This window comes from Hyperolius riggenbachi, chromosome 3 (genome assembly GCF_040937935.1).
Source record: "Hyperolius riggenbachi isolate aHypRig1 chromosome 3, aHypRig1.pri, whole genome shotgun sequence".
Lineage (NCBI taxonomy): Eukaryota > Metazoa > Chordata > Amphibia > Anura > Hyperoliidae > Hyperolius > Hyperolius riggenbachi.
Genome location: NC_090648.1, coordinates 489754941 through 489773454, shown reverse-complemented (window position 1 = coordinate 489773454; position 18514 = coordinate 489754941). Strand labels below are relative to the sequence as shown.

Here is an 18514-nt window from a genome sequence, read left to right as displayed (position 1 = left end):
ATACCAGTGCGTTAGGGGACATCTCCTATTACCCTCTGTCACAATTTCGCCGCTCCCCGCCGCATTATTAGTGGTTAAAAACAGTTTTAAAAAGTTTGTTTGTAAACAAACAAAATGGCCACCAAAACAGGAAGTAGGTTGATGTACAGTATGTCCACACATAGAAAATACATCCATACACAAGCAGGCTGTATACAGCCTTCCTTTTGAATCTCAAGAGATCATTTGTGTGTTTCTTTCCCCCTGCATCTCTCATGCACTGAAGTTTTAGGCTGCTCTTTTCTTCCTGCAAACAGCTTTGCCCTTGTCTGTAATTCCTCACTATGTGAAAGCCCAGCCAGCTCAGAGGACGATTTATCCAGCTTGTAAAAGATAAGAGAGAAGAGAGAAGCTGCTCTAATCTAAATAACACACAGGCAGTGTGCATAGAGGGGCCTGGAAGGGGGAGTTCATAGCAGAACCACAACACTGAAGAACTTGGCAGCCTTCCAGACACAGGCTGACAAGTCTGACAAGAGAGAGATAAGTTGATTTATTACAGAGACTGTGATAGTACAAAGTGCTGCAGTAAGTCAGAACACAGAATAGCTTTTGGAACTTGTAGGATGATAAAAAACTGGATGCATTTTTTGTTACGGAGTCTCTTTAAGTAACGTACTTCCTGTTTAGTTACTCTGCGATGGTCGGCAAAAAGTGTGAGGGGTGTGTGCGTGCGGGGGGGGGGGGGGGGGGGGTGCGCTTTGCATGTGACCCTTTCAGCGCACTCCAATGCAGGGTATGCATATAACTCTTGGTTTTTGCAGTGTGAAGCGCTGGGGGGAGGGGGGCGGCGCATGCAGCGCTTTCCACACATGTAAAACCAGCCTGAACTAGCCTGGCTTTATGTTGTTTTTGGGAGGAAACCAGTCTGTGTGGAGAAAACCCAGCCAAGCACAGGAAGAATGTGGATAAAACCCAGGAGGTTACACCAATTTTCACCTTAAAGTGGACCCAAATTAAAAATACAAGATTTCAGAAATAAAATCTATTTTCTAAATTATAATAATAAATAGCAGCCCTTTTTCAGCTGCATGATGACAAATATAAAATATTTTACATTTATTGGAGGAACCCCTCCCTTCCTTTCATATTGCCGGGACAGAATCCGGCAGACTGGTGGAGTAGGTGGTGTCCAGCAAAGGAGGAATTGCTAATGGCTGCCACCTGTATAACCCTAGTTATGGAAAGAGAAGGGTGAAAAGCATGCACTGAAATGCTCATAGGCTTGCAGGAGTGTTAATTTATCTTTGTATGTGTCAGAGTGGTGCAACTAAATGTTTTGAAATAAAAAAATGTTTGGTTTGGGTCCGCTTTAAAGATTAATATTTCCAGTTGCGTAAATGATCAGATCAGGCAAAAAATATACAGCCTACTGATGCCCAGCAACTGTTTCCAAGCCGATAATCAATCTCTTTTTCGATCTGAAGCAGATTGGACAGGATGGAAAATATCGATTGAAATACCGGCTATCGTACTGTGTGTACGGCATGTACATTCTGGTGACATTTTTCCTTTTGATCGATATCCAATTGTACTAATGATCGAAATTATGAAAAAATTGCATACTTGTTTACGCTTTCTTTCTTTTTTTTTTTTAAGTCTGGTAAACACTTTCATGATTGGCCAATCACAGACCAATTTTACCATGTCCATGTAATATGAGGGTCAACAGACATTGAAGACTATGAGGAGATCGTGTAAGTAAACCCTCAAACTACATGGTGGTAAAGGTACTTATCCATTAGCCGGTCGCATCCGGCAGGTGGCGCTAATTACTATTCCCCCTCCAGGCCGCCATGGATAGTAGGGAAAGATGTAACTCTGGTGGAGTTTTGTCGCCACCTGCCGGATGCGCCCAGCTAACGGATAAGTACCGTGGTAAAATTGGTTAGTGGGCAATTATAATTGAAAGTGTGTACCAGGTATTATCCAATTGCTGTCAGATCTGAATATTGATCAGATATCTTGCTTGAAAATTTCCCTGATACACACATCCAATTTTCATTGGCCAATGGGTGGCCAATATTACCACTTCCATGTTGCATGAGAGCTTATGTACAGTCTGTATATACAGTAGTATTCGAAATCTACTGCCTCTCTTACAACATGGAGGTGGAAAAATTGGTCAATGATTAGCCAATAAAAATTGCACGTGTGTAGCCGCCCAAGGCATATGTTCTCAGCCACCGTGCTGTGCTATTCAGGGCATAGACAGAGCAGACCTAGAAGATCACAGCTTGCAACTCTGGCAGTCTATGACACAGGACGTGACTGATGAAGGGGTTGCTGATCAGATCCTTTGAAAAAAAAAAGGCTCTATTTGGCCAGGGTCACACTTGTGCAGTTTGGCATTTTGCCGCAATGGGAAAACGCATGTAATGATTATATATGGGGCTTCTGCGTTTTCAGGAGCCATATGCGATTCTGTACAGCGTACAACCTGAACTACTTTTCCCCACAATGCATGCATTTCCTCATTGAACAACACTGGTTGCTGACAAAAATGCATACGTTAAAAACGCAGACCGACGCACATATAGGGTGGAAAAGCGCTTGCGTGAAATTCTCTGCTGTTAAAGAGAAGCTGGAGAGAGGAAGCTTACTTCAGGTTAGATATCTCTGCAAAGGGAAAGATCTCAATCTCATAGAGCCTTCCTCATCCTATCGTCCCCCGTTTAACCACTTCACATCCAGACCTTGTTTCCCCCTTATGGATCAGAGCAGTTTTGACATTTTAGCCATGTCCTTATTTAATCAGCAATAACGTTATCCCTACTTATGACACCTAAATGAAATATATATCGCTTTTTTTTCATGAATAACTAGGCTTTCATTGTATGGCATTTTTTCCTTCAAACAATTTTTTCTATGCATTTTAATAGGAAAAAAGGAAACAAATAGAAAAAAACTATTTTCAATGGTAAAAATCAATCTTATTGGCTCAGGAGATGGTGCTGGAGGTTTTGCACATGGGCAATGCCCAACCGTGCACAGCTGTGCTTTAGCTACACGACTTATATCTACGTCCTCATGGCTTAGATGAAGGCACAGTGGATGTAGATATACTGTAGTGGTGGAAAAAGTTATTCAACCTGCTAGGTCAAATAAGTCTTCAGAACTCCTTGTATGGGCTTCATAGATGCATGCATGCATGCCTGAGTATTAGATGCTGAACAGATCCACACCGTGCACGCATGAGTCCTGGCTTCCAAATGTGCAGTACGGATGTGCCCGTCTTCGGAAGCACTTGTGGACGCGAGTGCTTCCGAAGCCTTCTGAGGAGTCCAGAAGGTTCAAATGCTGAATGAGTGGACAGCAGGGGAAATGTGTCCTGCAGAGCCATCAAATTTGGCCTGCAGTTGGTTTCCTCACTTTGCATTATGTTTGTCCCACTCTAGACCACCAGGGAAGCTATTTTGAGGATGAAGTCCTAGATCACCAGGGAAGCCATTGGGTAGAGGGTGGGTAAAACACTGGACACCAGGGAGCAGTATAGGGGAGGGAGGGGGCCATTAGACACCTGGGAACTGTATAGGGGAGGGAGGGGGCCACTAGACACCAGGGATCTGTATAGGGGAGGGAGGGGGCCACTAGACACCAGGGATCTGTATAGGGGAGGGAGGGGGCCAGTCGGCCCCAATACACCAGGAAACTGTATAGGGGAATGAAGGGGCCACTAGACACTAAGGTTCAATTTTGGGCCACTTTGTACGAGTTTGACACCCCTGCTCTATGGGACTCAGAGCCTTCCTGCTACAGGTACAGTATGTAGCTAAGCAGTAGTGAGTTTCCTCACCTCAGATTCTCCATATACAAGCTATTGACAGATCTTCTGACACAAGCTCTGCTGTAGAGAACTAGGGAAATATTTGTGTTATAATGCAAATAACACATCCTAGACTAGGGTGAATTTAAATAAAGTTTTTCCATATGTATGGAGTGTTGAAAACATGGGAATTTGACAAATACAGCAGAAGTGAGGGGTGGTTCTATGGCTGTGTGGACTGAAAGCTCTAAACCTCCCAAAAGTACGGTAAAAAAATACCCTGAAGCTGGCGTAGGGATAATCAATGACAAGCAAATACTGTAATTTGAGTTGATGCAGGATTATGTGCAAATTTATGCAGTTTGAAAATTGACCAATTGAATTTCAACTCAGCAGGATTTGATTGGTTCATTTTCAAGCTGCATAACTTTGCATACAAAATTTGCATAATGCTGCATCAACTAAAAATTATTTGCATCTCATTGACCATCCCTACAGGCCACACATGACACAAAGATTCGATTTTACAGCAATTTAATAAAAACCATCAGTTGTACAGAAACTTTTTTTCTTTTTTTATTCAAGTAAGAAATCTAATATTTAAAGTGAATGGGAACCGCATTTTAAAAAAAATGAAGCAAATACTTACCTGAGGGAAGGCTCTGGGTTGTATAAAGCCTTCCGTCTCCTCTCTCGGTGCCCTCTATCCTGTGCTGGCTCCCCCCGTTTCAATCCCCCACCGAAAGGGTATTTGGAAGTCTTCGGGAGCCGTGTCCTCCCGAAGACGTGCGGCTCCATACTGCACAGGAATGAGCGTGCAAGAGAGCGTGCTTGCGCAGGCGCAGTACAGGGCCGCCCTTCTTCAGGAGCACTCGGGTTCCCTGAAGACTTCTGAAGCCTCCTTCGGCCAGGTAAAGCAGTATTTGACTAAATTAGTCAAATACTGCTACAGAGCGAGCCAGCACTGGAACGAGGGGACCAGGAGAGGAGCGTGAAGGCTCTATAGGATCCAGAGCCTTTCCTCTCCTTGGGTAAGTATCTGTCTCATTTTTTTAAAATGCGGTTCCCATTCACTTTAAGTAGAACGGGAGTGGATGATTTCTCTGATCAATTTTTCAGTAAATGAATGGAATAAATTGCAATTCTAAAGAAATATAGAATATATATTATTATATGTAGGGATGGTCAATGAGATGCAAATAATCTTGAGTTGACGTGAGATGATGCACATTTTGTATGCATAATTATGCAGCTTGAAAATGGACCAATCAACTCCTGCTGAGGTAAAATGTGATTGGTCCATATTCATGCTGCATACATAATGTGCATAATCTCACATCAACTCAAACTGATTTGCATCTCATTGATAGGAATGGCCCTGCCTAGGAGAACTCACAGAGAAGCATGTGATCAGCTGATAGATTTCTAAGGTTCCGATTTGCTGTGATGACTTCCTGGTTAAACACATGATCATGACCAGCAAATCAGAGCCTTACAAATCCATCAGCTGATCAAATGCTTCTCTGCGACTTCTCCCAGGCAGGGTGATCCCTACTCATTGACCATCCCTAATTATATGCTGCTGTTATAGCGACCCCTAATGACGCTGGCTTTCACAGACATGCAATAAAGAGGGATAGTCATGCTAAGGCCTCCTTTCCACGAACTGTTGAGCTGCGTGCTTAGCAAGCAGTTACCAGGCAGCAGTGAGCAGTTGAGAGAGTGAGAGGCATTTCACTGCCTATCAACAGTTCGTGGAAAGGAGGCCTAATTCTGCCTGCATAAAAACTTAAAGCTAGGAATTGGGCCAACCAGATATATTTCCAGCCAATGTGCATTGTGTACAGCTCTGAATTAGTACAATCTGCATACAATTTGCATACAATTTGCATGCAAGCCAGTATCAGCAGCAGCTCATTGATAGTCTCTGCTAGGAGCTGGGTGTGTGAAAAAGGTTTCCAAAAGCAAAGTAAACTCAATGATCTGCAAAGCATATCCCTCATACAGACGTCAGAATGATGGTTTATGATCACTTCAGGTGAACCTTTGAGGTCTGCACAGGCTTCTCTCATCCACACGCTCAGGAAACCAGTAATGGGAAAAGCTGACATTTTTCAGCTGGTTGCTGCAGTATTCCCAAACACAGAGCCACCTCCTGATCATGTCCATCCCCGAGTCCAACACACATCGTCAACCATGTCCATATACATCACTGTGCAGACTGAAGGTGACAAACTGCCAACAATCTCATCACTAGGGATGATCACAGATGCACAAATTGTTCCGAGTTGATTTCAAAATTATATGCAATGTATGCAGCTTGTTAATGGACCAATCAATTTAAACCTGGGTTTAAATTGATTGGTCCATTTCAAACTGTTTATTTGCATAGAAATTTGCATAATTTCAGAACAATTTTCATCTCATGGATCATCCCTACTCATCACCAGTGTCAGCCGCCCGGTGACTGTCAGCAGATGAATTTGGCAATCGATTCACTGATCAAACATTGATGGAGAAATCTTTTCACTACCTGGCTCCATTACAAATCTCGGCTCTTCCTGTTCAGTAAGCCAGTACCTATTCAGTAAGAACAAGACTCCCACTGCTACTGCTTTAGAGCGCACCCCCTAGTGGCTGCAATTCAAGCGCTCGAAGTCCATCAGGTTCTGTGTCTTGTACATTAGTATCTGATTCCAGCGCAAATCTGCTTTGTTTAGCCAGATCAAAGTGTCTAATTCAGGCATGGGCAAACTTGGCCATCCAGCTGTTAAGGAACTACAAGTCCCACAATGCATTTGCCTTTATGAGTTATGACTGTGGCTCTCAGACTCCTGCAATGCATTGTGGGACTTGTTCCTTAAAGCTGGAGGGCCAAGTTTGCCCATGTCTGGTCTAATTAGTTCTTATCAGCAGCTGTGAATAGACTGCAGGAGCCCAGGCAGCTCTTCCCATACAGCAAGCACTGAGACTTAACCCCTTCAGTGCTCCCTGCAAAGTTACAAATTTAGGTTTGTTTGTTTTTTTAAGACTTCCATAAAATGCAATGAAGACATTTTTGCCCATAAAGGTTGTCATGCCACATTTTAGAGCAAAGATGAACTTCTGAGTTCAGTTCCTCTTTATGGTGTAGAATAGATTGCCAGTTTCTTAATTTATACACCTAAGCAATTTTTTGCAATAATTGATCTCATTATTGGGAATTGACTGTGTGTGTGTGTGTGTGTGTGTGCGTGCGTGTTACATTGGTTAGATTTTCCAATGTTAAAGCGGATCCAAGACAAACTTTTACTCATTGCATAATTGTGTTCCTTACATATAATTTATAGGGCATTCCTCAACCCAAATACTTATTTTGTTTTAATACTTGAATTCCCTATAACCTAAACAAGCCTCGCCCACAGCTCAAAGTGCCTTGGCACTCCATGTAGCAAGGGCTTATGGGAGCTCAGTCTGGGCAGGAGGAGGTTACTAGCCAGAGATTTCAGAGGCAGAGGGGAGGCGTGAGGAGGAGAGGGGAGTGAGCTGAGGGCTGGAGATGCAGTTGCAGCTTGCCTGTGACAATGTGACAAACAGAACATGGCTGCCCTCATTGTATCACAGGAATAAATAATCATATACTATTAAAGCTGTTTGCAGCTAGATTTTCTGTGTAAACTATCTAAACTTTAGATAAGATATATAGACAAGCTACTTGTTATAGTTAGTTTTTCATCTCGGATCCACTTTTGTAAAAAAAAATAAATGGTATCACGTGTGCCCATCTTTAAGCCTGTGTGTGTTTACAATGCCATTTTTAAAAATTTGGGAAGCGGTGTGAAAGGTTATTTTACACAGCATCCCAACTTTTTGTAAAACGGGGTTGTACAATATATGAGTGTATACATCCCCTGTGTGTTTCTCTGTATATGGTGCATTTTCACGTGTTTTGGCTGTATGTGCTGTGTACAGGTCTCCGACTTAGAAATGGCAGACTTACAAACGGGTCGTTGATACGAACGGCATGGATTCTGTGTTTCCATGGGAACAAGTCAAAACATAATTTTTCTCAAATTGGACTTTGAATTTTTTTTTTAAATCTATTTCCTCAAAAACTACAAGAAAAAAATGGCTTTTAAACTTGTATAAGCAGGTACAAAGGGCAGAGGTGACACAGAGGGGGACACTGGAGGCACAGAGGAGGTACAGGGGACAGATATGGCACAATTTTCCCAACTTGAGAACAGATTCAGGTTAAGAACAAACCTACAGTCCCTATCTCGTTCGTTAACCGGGGACTACCTGTATGTGTTAGATAGAAATCACACGACAGACAGAACAAACATTTTTCTGTAACTATTACAAAAAAGGGAAATATTTTTTTCTTTTTATTATTAGTGCAGTTCTTTTCATAAATGGGTGGATAAAATATTTTACACAAACGAGGCTTAAGAATTATACGGAGGGAGCGGTATTTAAATAGTGCTGAGACGTCTGCTGGAAGAGCGATTTTCCTGGAATCAGAGAAAGCGAATGCCGGCACCGAACTGCACCCCGTCACATATCCTGCAGCAAAGAACAAGAAAAGGTCAGACAATAACTGAGGAGGAATGCATTCAGCACAGTCACAAGACCCGATCATCAGATCACAGAGTGGCAGATGCTACAACATGATCCCACCAATGAGATTACAGCAAAGTCACTGTTATACGGAATTCAGGCAACCAGAAGTCTCAACTAACCGGCATGCCTGATGGATAACCGGGACCTTTTTGTTTGGGGGGGGGGGGGGGTTTGGGGGTGCTGGCAAGCTGTAAAATACTTACAGAGCTTCCAGCGACATCTAGCAGCCTTCTTGTACCTCCTCGCGGGCTCCTGGTGGCTTCCGGCATCCGTGTATGCAAGCCAGCGGGTTAGGTGACTCAGGTGCGGGTCAGGTGACATGCCTGCTTGCGTGCATGTGGGAAGCTGGAAAGCCACTCTGAGTCCGCGAGGCGGTAGGCAGCAGCAAGCACTTACCAGGCAGCAGCAAGCAGTTGTGAGAGTTCGACAGACTATTCACTGCCTATCAACTGCTTGTGGAAAAGGGCCCCTATTGACTGTGGAGAAATCTAGGGTGGCTTTGCATACATTATAAGTTTACTTTATCTTTTTTTTTGAGGAGTCTTTCCCTCCCCCCCCCCCCCCCCGATTCCCGGCACTTGGGTGGGCGATTCTTTTTTGTGCTTAGCGGTTTTCTAAGCCTTTTCCGAGCGTTTTTTAAAATTCACTCCCTGACGCAAGTCAGGAAGTGAACTCTTTGACCCGGAAAATAATACAATTTATTCTTAAAAACGTGAGCGCAATAGTCTTAATGTGTGTTTTTGTATGCGTTTGACGATTTTCCTATCCCTTCCATTGCCGCGGAATCGCCCCAAAAATGGAACACGCACCACTTTACTAGCCACACCGCGCATGACCCGCGCTGACATGAACCTTCTCATAGACATTCATTGGCCATGCAGTTGGGGGCATTTTTTAAAAACCGCAGGCGGCCGGAAAAAAACCCCAAAACGCCTGCAATGTGAACAAGCCCTAAAGGTGGCCTCGCACAACACAATAAGATTTTATGGCAATTCAACGAAAACAATCCGTTGTACAGAAAAATTGAAAGCAATTTTTTTAAGGCTACTTGCACACCAAGACGTTGCGTTAGGTGCCACGTTAAGGTCGCATAACGTGCACCTAACACAACGTATGGTGCTGCAAGAGCCGACGGTAGAGTGAGCCGCGTTAGGCGGCTCGAGTCCTATAATGTCTCCCAGAGTGGCGCTGATTGGCCGGCGGGACCACGTGATGCGGAGCGAGACACTCCGCATCACGTGGTCCCGCCGGCCAATCAGCGCCCGCCAGTGCAGTGAATATTAAGTAGCCATGTGCGCGGCTACTGTAGCTGGCTCTCCCCGCCTCCTCTCCGCCCCCCACTGCGCATGTGCAAACAGTCTAACGCGGCTATAGCCGCTCCAACGCCGTAGCATGCTGCACTTTGCGGAGAACGTGCAGCGTTACATGTAACGCAACGTGGGCTGTGTGAACAGCCCACTTGTGTTACATTGCTGTGCGTTAGGGGAGCGTTACAGGCGCACGTAACGTCTTGGTGTGTAAGCAGCCTAATAAGAGAAGTCTGATTTAATATTTTTGATATAAATCGATCGGGAGAGGTGGATCTTTCTGATCAATTTTTATGAAAACTGAGTGATGTAGGGTACATTGTCAATTTCTCAATGTATCCACCCAAGCAATGTTCTCTTTTTTTCATTATTGAACACACGTGTGATACATTGGCCAGATTTTTCAAATGATACCATCAATAAAAAAAAAAAAAAAAAAAAATGCAATTACTAAATTGGAAAAAAATAAAATAATAAAAATTGTATGGTGTGTGGCCACTAGTTTAAGTGTAGTAGGACGAAACTATAAATGGGGAGAGAGTTTTCTTTTTTTAAAAACAAGAAGTTTTAAATCAGGATGATACCATTTATAGGCTAACTAAAAAGGAATGATTGTATAAGAACTTGGACGAGAAACTTTTTTTGATTGAGGAAGGAAAAAAAAAAAAAATCGAAGTGGATTTGTTGTAAACGATAGAAAGATAAATTGAAAAAAAAAAAAAAAAAAAAACTGACGTTTTGTTAGATCCTTAGTTTTTTTCAGAGAAAATAGATCAGAAGAGTATGGTAATATTGGTTAGATTTTTATGTCTATTCATTCAAACGGGAGGGGGGGGGGGGGGGAACAGATTTCTCTGGTCAATAAAAAAAAACAAAAAAAACCCCCTAAGAGGTTAAAGTGGACCTGAACTCAGAACTCATCTCTGCTCTAAAAGATACACAACAGCATAATAACCTTTACACAAAAAACATGCATTTGTTAGAGCTGATACAAATCCTGCAATACATTTGCACAGTTTCTACTTCCCGATTCATGGAAGCATACATATTGTTTACATCCTGTGCTTTCAAATGGGCTTATCTGCCATCTCTGCCATAGGCAGTCATGTGACACGGGAGAGATCAGATTACAACTTGTGATTAGACACAAATAAGGGGGGATTAAACAGGGTAAATTCTCTAAATACATACAGGGTGCATTTCTCTACGTTTTCCTTCTGTCCTTTGCAAGAGTTCAGGTCCAATTTAAAATCGTGTGTGGTCACTTTAACAGTCCCTACCAAGCTGTCACAGCAGTTCCTGCTGTCTTATTGTTCCTGGGTGGGGGGAGGTTTTCTGAATGCACACAGGAAGCATTGTCATACTGACCTGTCTCCACTCTGGACACCCATAGGGATGCAGTAATTAAGTTCCAGTCTAGCAATGTTTCCCAGCCGGAGGACGATGCCGGCTCCGTAGGACCAGCGGATGCACTCGGCCAGCCTGCGGATGTGAGCTCCCGGGCCTTCACCTGGGGAGGGGGGAGCAAGGACACAAGACAGGTAATAAACCATTTGGGCCCATTCACACTAGAAAATCCCTAAACGCAATCGCTGAGCAATTTTCTGGAGTTTTCCAGCGTTTTTTCCCTAGAGATTTTCCACTGTACAGAAAGCGTTTTTTCAGCGATTACAGTTTGGTGATTTCTAGTTCAATAATCTGTCTCTAAAGGGGCCCATACACTTTTACTGTTTCCCGCCGATATACAGCAGATTCGATCACTGTGATCAAATCTGCTGTCAAATCGTTGCGCAAACGCTGACCGATCGATTTCCGTCCGAAATCGATCGTTCCAGTTGATCTGTCCGCGCGGAAGATTTCGCTCGATCGGCGGCGGGTCGGGAGTGCGTCCATAGCGGCGTTCAAATGTCCGACGACCAACGCTAATGGTAATACATTACCTGTTCCGCCGGCGCGTGTCCCCTCTGTCTCTTCTCAGCACTGGGCTCCGGCTGGCTTCACTTACTTTCTGTCGGGACAAACTTCATTAAACAGTAGAGCGCCCTCTACTGTTTAGACTTCCCTCGACAGGAAGTAAAGTGAAGCTGGAGCCCAGCGCGGAGAAGAGAGAGCGGAGAAGAAGACAGCAGAGACCGGGGGACTCACGACGTCCGGATCAGGTAATGTATGCGGGGGGCGGTGGAGCTGCGATAGCTCCACAGATTGTAAATCGGTTTCATAGTGAAATTTAGTGAAGTTTGCAGTGTAGGCAGCCAACAGATCCCTCTTTGATCAGATTCGATCACAAAGGGATCTATCTGCTGGTCGATCTGGTGGCTATTGACCAGTTTATGGCAGCCTTAAGCCTTCCATAAACAGGAAACGACATCTGCACAGGAAAAAGGGGTGTTTTGAGGGTAAACTGCAAGGCTTGATGGGTAAAAATCGCTGGAAAAACAGGTTAGCACTTCCAGTTACCAGCGTTCCAATACATTGAAACACTAATAGCTCAGAAAATGCTGCAGGCAGCACGTTTGCGTTTTAGAAAATCGCAAAGATGAGAACACTTCCATATACTTTATTGTACAAGCGTTTTTTCAAAACGCTAGTGGTTTTCAGCGATGCTGAAATCGCTTGTAAAGTGTGAATGGGTTTTTCCTGTCAGACGGAAATCTGGAGATTGTGCTAAAGCTGAGCTCCAATAGAAATACCTAAGTACATGTATATCATCTGCTTTATTGCAATATTTATAACGCTTTTTTTTTTATTTCTAAAATTCAGTCAGGGCCAGTTTCCACTAGAGCGAATGTGCATGAGGTTCCTGCATGCAAATTCGCATAACCAATACAAGTGGATGGGTAGGTTTCCTCTGGTCAGAAATCCTGTGCGGTTTTGTGTGCAGGAAAAATTTGCAGGGCAGAGCCATTAGAATGCGATTCGCACACAATACATGTGAATTTTACCGCGAATTCGCAGGCGTTTTCTCATAAAATCAATGTAAAAGGTACTGACATGGTTAAATTCGCATACTTACTAACATATGCGAAAACACCCGTGAATTTGCGGTAAAATTCGCATCTGCGTGCAAATTAGTTTTTGCGTTTTCCGCGACAAAGCAGTAATCAAAGCAAAAGGTGGCTACTTTGAAAAACCTAGAATATTACATATTTTCAGTTGTTGCACACTTTTTGGTTATGTAGTTTACTTCCACATGTGTCCATTCATAGTTTGGATGCCTTCAGTGTGAATCTACAATGTTCATAGTCACGAAAATAAAGAAAACTCTTTCAATGAGAAGGAGTGTCCAAACTTTTGGTCTGTACTGTAGATATAGGAAGTGTTTCTGATGGTTAAACCAGGAAAAATCACAGTAAAAGTGGGTATCTTGTTTCATTGACTAGCTTCTACTGTATGTAGTGCCTCTGTAACTCCCAGGAACGCTGTGTAATATACATACCATAATTCAGGTTGCAGAGATTTCCAGCATTGAGGAAGAAATGGGTTCTGAAGAGATCCCCGAATCCGCCTCGCCCAGGCCGGAAAGGCAGCGGAGTGTAGAGGTGGATTCCGCCAGCCCAGTACGCCTCACCGCCGAGGTAATCGCCTGCGAAGGCAGCAGAAACAGATCTATGATCACACATACAGCCTATGGCAGAGATAGGCGACAGTCGTGTGATCTGCAAACAGGAAAACACTCCAGCAGCACTGATCGGAAGATTTCATAATACACTAAAAACGTTTCTCTCCAGTTATAGCGAACAATTTTACACCCTTTTATCTGTGTTTGCATTCCAGTCTGAAAGTTGTCCATTTAAAGGATACCCGAGGTGACATGATGAGATAGACATGGGTATGTGCAGTGCCTAGCACACAAATAACTAGGCTGTGTTCCTTTTTTTTTTCCTTTCTCTGCCTGAAAGAGTTACATATCAGGTATGCAAGTGCCTGACTCAGACAGGAAGCGGCTACAGTGTGACCCTTACTGATAAGAAATTCCAACTATAAAAACACTTTCCTAGTAGAAAGTGGCTTCTGAGAGCAAGAAAGAGATAAAAAGGGTTAATAGTTTATAGATTTTAGCTCTGGCATACTTCAATTAATGTGTCATTGAGCAAAAACAATAAAACAGTTAAAAAACTTAAAAAGTAGATTTAAACATAAAATAAAACTGTGGAATATCATTTTTAGGAGAAAGAAGACAGATACAATCGTTTATTTCATTAGTTTATTTTCGCCTCGAGTGTCCTTTAAGCCTGGCACACACTTTCAATTATGATTGTCCAATCACTGACCAATTTTACCACCTCCATATAGTATGAGGGTTAACAGATATTGAATACCATGAACAGATTGTGTAGGTAAACTCCTATACTGCTTTGTGGTATTAAAATTGGTGAGTGATTGGCCAACCAGAATTGAAAGTGTGATACTCCTGATCGCAGAAGCCCAAATCATAAAAAAAAAAAAAAAAAATTAAAGGCGATAAGTTACAAAATGATCATTCTCAAAACAAATTTCAAACCCGCAACAGAGAACTTGGAGTACTTGATTGACGAGATCCGCAGGGGAAGCTGGTTTCCTTTGCAGGCTTTTGATATTCACTATATTGCAGTTTTTGATTAGCAGATCTCTCTGGGACGCCAGGGAGTCTCGTATAGCCCATCTTACCCTCTTCATATATCACTTTTGTATTTCTGGAGGGATCGCATGTTAAGCTACGTACACACATGCGACAACGATCGTTCGTTGTCGACAACGATCGTTCGTTGTCAACAACGAACTTTTAATTGACGAAAGAACGACCTAAGTAAAGTTAGTTGTAAAAGCTGTGCAACGATCACATCGTTAGAACGAACGTTACACCACGTAAAAGCAACTATTGCGCCTGCGCATAAAAATGAAAAGTTCCATGGAGAAATAGTGAAATGCGCATGTCAAGCCTAGTACGAACGACCGTTTCCAACGATGTGCTACTTTTGCAAACGTTCGTCGTTGGGAAAAATCCGCCAAGCTAGATCGTTAGTTTTGAACGATCTAGCTCGTCCGTCGTTAGACTTCATGGTTGTTGGCTGCTTTTTTTTCAAACGATCGTCGTTTGAAACGATCGGGGAACGATCGTTTCAAACGACTATAGTCGCATGTGTGTACGCACCTTTAGGCCCAGTGCACACCAAAAACCGCTAGAAGATCTGCAAAGCACTAGAGGTTTTGAACCAGATTTCAAAGCGATTCTAGGCATGTTTAGAGAGGTTTTCTAAACATGCCTAGCGTTTTTGTGTAGCAGATTTCATATATTGTTACAGTAAAGCTGTTACTGAGCAGCTTCTGTAACAAAAACGCCTGGAAAACTGCTCTGATCTAGCGCTTTTCAGCCGTTTTCCACTTTCCTATACTTTAACATTGAGGCAGAAACGCCTCAGAAATCTAAAAACTGCTGCAGCCCCCGAGTTTGCGTTTGTGGAAAAAATGAGCCGCTCTGGTGTGCACCAACCCACTGAAATACATTACCCAAGCGGTTTTCAAAAACGCTCCAGAACCGCCCTGGTGTGCACCAGCCCTTATTTAGAGCCCATTTCCATATAGCGGCTTTTAGAAATGCGATCGCAGGGCAGCAGACAGTGCATAGACTGCACTGTCTCCCGTTTCCAGTCATGCACGACGATTCACCGCTGAAATGCTGCGCATGGTTTGCAGCATTTCGGGGCGCTTCAGCCTGCTATCCCATTCAGTATAACAAATGGGATCACAAGCCCCAACCCCCGCCAGGAGTGACATGCAGCGCAGGGCCATGGGGCTCTGCTACATAGACCATTGCTTGTTTAAAATTATTACACACACACACACACACACACACACACACCTTTAGTTCCTACCCATGCCTTTAATAAGCCTTGTCATTTACATAAGGCGATCTCGGTGTACGTACCTTCACTCTGAGGTCCGATACTGTACATGCTAAACCCGCGTACGCTCGTTGGTCCTCCAAGATAAAACCTGTTGCAGGAAACACACAGAAGTTTTGAAAAAAGGTAGAACTATAATCTGTATTAAAAGTAGTGATAACACCAGTAGGAATGGTCCACGATGCAAATAATTTTGAGTTGATGCAGCATTATGTAAATTTTGTATGCAAATTTATCAGCTTGAATGTGAACCAGCAAATCCAGCTAAGGTAAAATCAGTTTGGTCCATTCTCAAGCTGCATAAATTTGCATAATGCTGCATCAACTCGAAGTTATTTACATCTCATTGACCATCCCTAAACACCACCACTAATGGTCCCTCTTCTTTCGCTGTACTGGAGGGAGGAATCAGCCCACAGTCTGTGCAGTGTACTGGACTACAATTCCCATTAGCCCCTGGTCTTCCTGCCTCAGAGGAGTCAGGGTATAGACCAGGCATGGGCAAACTTGGCCCTCCAGCTGTTAAGGAACTACAAGTCCCACAATGCATTGCAGGAGTCTGACAGCCACAGTCATGACTCATAAAGGCAAATGCATTGTGGGAATTATAGTTCTGTAACAGCTGGAGGGCCGAGTTTGCCCATGCCTGGTATAGGCCGATATTCAGATTACAGATCTTCTGCCTCACAGGAATCTTGCAAAGCATTCTATAAGGAAGGGAAGGCAGCGCTGAAAGAGTAAACTGTAATAACTGATATAACTGGGCAGAGAACGTTATTTCGAACATCCAGAAGTCTAGTTTGCGGGAGGCAAATGGCAATGACTGAGATTACAGCACATCCACTGCAGATACACACTCTCCCCTCCTTTCATATTATAGGAGTTCTGGCTCACCATGAGCTTGCTGGGCACTCTCACTCTGAAATCCTAGAGATTCCAGTAACGGTTACATGGCGATTGCCTAGGCATCCGGGATGGAATGTGTTGTCCCAAAGTGGACACAGGCAGTCATAAAACGCTGATGAAGTTTCTGAGCCTCCAGATGGGGAAACAGCTCTATGTATCAGAGCGCACTACGACCCGTAACTGCATGAAGGAAGATGCTACTGCATTCGAGAAGAGGGAGGTCAGTCAAGCCACTGATCACAGCGGTGCTGTGTAATGTTTGCTTTTGACGCAGCTTACCACACTGCATTGCGCCACCTATGCAAGGTCACATGGTACAGGGGCGGGGCAGCAGCGGATAAAGACGCAGGACACGATGGAGGCGTGGTGGTGGACAGGTGAACCTTCCACACACACTACCGACCCGGGAGGGGGTGTTTAAGCACACATTGTACTGGGGGGGGGGGGGGAGGAGCTGACTGGGGGTCTATCAGTCGTTGGGAAATTTAATGCCGCCACACAACCTTTCGAGCGAGATCTTTCCAGCATGCCAGATCGATCAGATCAGTCGGCTGTAAATCGATTGAAATGATAATGATAATGATCAGGTGACCACATTGCAGCATCAATCTCTTGTAGATTCAATCAGACAGATATCGATGCCACACAGAGTAATGTATGGGCACCTTTACGCTGCAATGACAGGTCCAGGAAAGAAGAGTGAATTTACATATGTGATCAGTACAGTGGGCCTGACTGAGGACTCCTTACATTAGGCTTCTTCCGCAGACTGACTGACTGAGGCCAGCACCCTCCCCCTGTGGTGTACGTGGCCATGGGGGGCAGGGAGAGGGCGTGGCTTGGACCGCAGAGCTTTCAGACTGGCTGATGGTTTTCAAAGAGGTCAATGCTGAGGGAGGGGGTTATAGGTTACAGAATTAAAAGGAAAAAAAATAGAGCAGATCTATTTTGTTCAACTTCAAAAGCTCACAATCCTTAACCTCCTTAGCGGTATGCCCGACACTGTGTCAGGCATACTGCTTGCTGGCCCCAGGAGTCCGCCGGTATAAAACAGATCCAATGCATGTAAAAGCTTTAGCTAGCATTGGGCTAGCTAGTACAGGTTGTTATCAGAACCCCCGACCGCTGCTGATCCCGCTGCTAATACATTACCCAGCCTGGATCCAGCAATTGGCGCAGCCTCCCCGCACAGCTCCGGTCTCCCTCTCTATGGGGAGGATTGTGTGTGCGCATGAGGTCATGACGTCGGCGACGTCATGTGTGATCCTCCCCATAGTGAAGACCGGAGCTGTTCGGGGAGGCTGCGCCGATTGCTGGATCCAGGCTGGGTAATGTATTCTCGGGGGGGGGGGGGGGGGGGGGGAGGGGGGAACAGCAGCGACCGGGGGTGCCGGCAACCTGTACTAGCTAGCCTAGTGCTAGCTAAAGCTTTTACATGCATGGAATCTGTTTCATTTATACTGGGGGACTCCAGGCTGCAAAACCTCCTGAGCGACGTAACGCTCAGGAGGTTAACCTCCCTAGCATTCTGGACGAGCTGAGCTCGTCCAGAGACGCTGGAGGGTGCCGCTCAGGCCCCGCTGGGCCGATTTTAATAATTTTTTTTAAAAAACACGCAGCAAGCACTTTGTTGGAGACGATCGCCGCCGCTCGCCGCCGATGTGCCGCTATCCGTCGTATAACGAGCGCCCCCCAGACCCCGTGCGCTGCCTGGCCAATAAGTCCCAGGCAGCGCTGAGGGGTGGATCGGGTCTCCTTGTGACGTCACGTTCAGAACGGGATTTCCGGACGGGCCATTGCGCCGGCAGCGATCGGAGGGGAGGGAGGGACGCCGCACAGAAGGGGCAATCATGTAGCTAGCGCTACGCTAGCTACATGAAAAAAGAAAAAATGCAGAACGCCAGGGAAAAGAAGGATTAAACTCTGACATAATATTCAATAAAAATGTGTTTCCCTACTTTATTACCTATAAAGTAATCATATTTTGTTTTGTACACAAGTCATATTGTTAC

General features: G+C 44.4%; 1 protein-coding gene across 1 annotated transcript in view; it reads right to left on the bottom strand.

Annotated features, from left to right (window-relative positions):
- Positions 1–8159: 8159 nt before the first annotated feature.
- SAMM50 (SAMM50 sorting and assembly machinery component) overlaps positions 8160–18514 on the bottom strand; it is a 38579-nt gene continuing 28224 nt past the window's right edge. Inside the window, exons 12-15 of the mRNA XM_068273072.1 lie at positions 15620–15687; positions 13151–13297; positions 11083–11224; positions 8160–8350 (exon numbers count right to left, since the gene is read on the bottom strand). Of these exons, the coding sequence (XP_068129173.1) occupies positions 8305–8350; positions 11083–11224; positions 13151–13297; positions 15620–15687 (403 nt within the window). The 3' untranslated portion in view covers positions 8160–8304. The remainder of the gene's footprint in view (positions 8351–11082; positions 11225–13150; positions 13298–15619; positions 15688–18514) is intronic.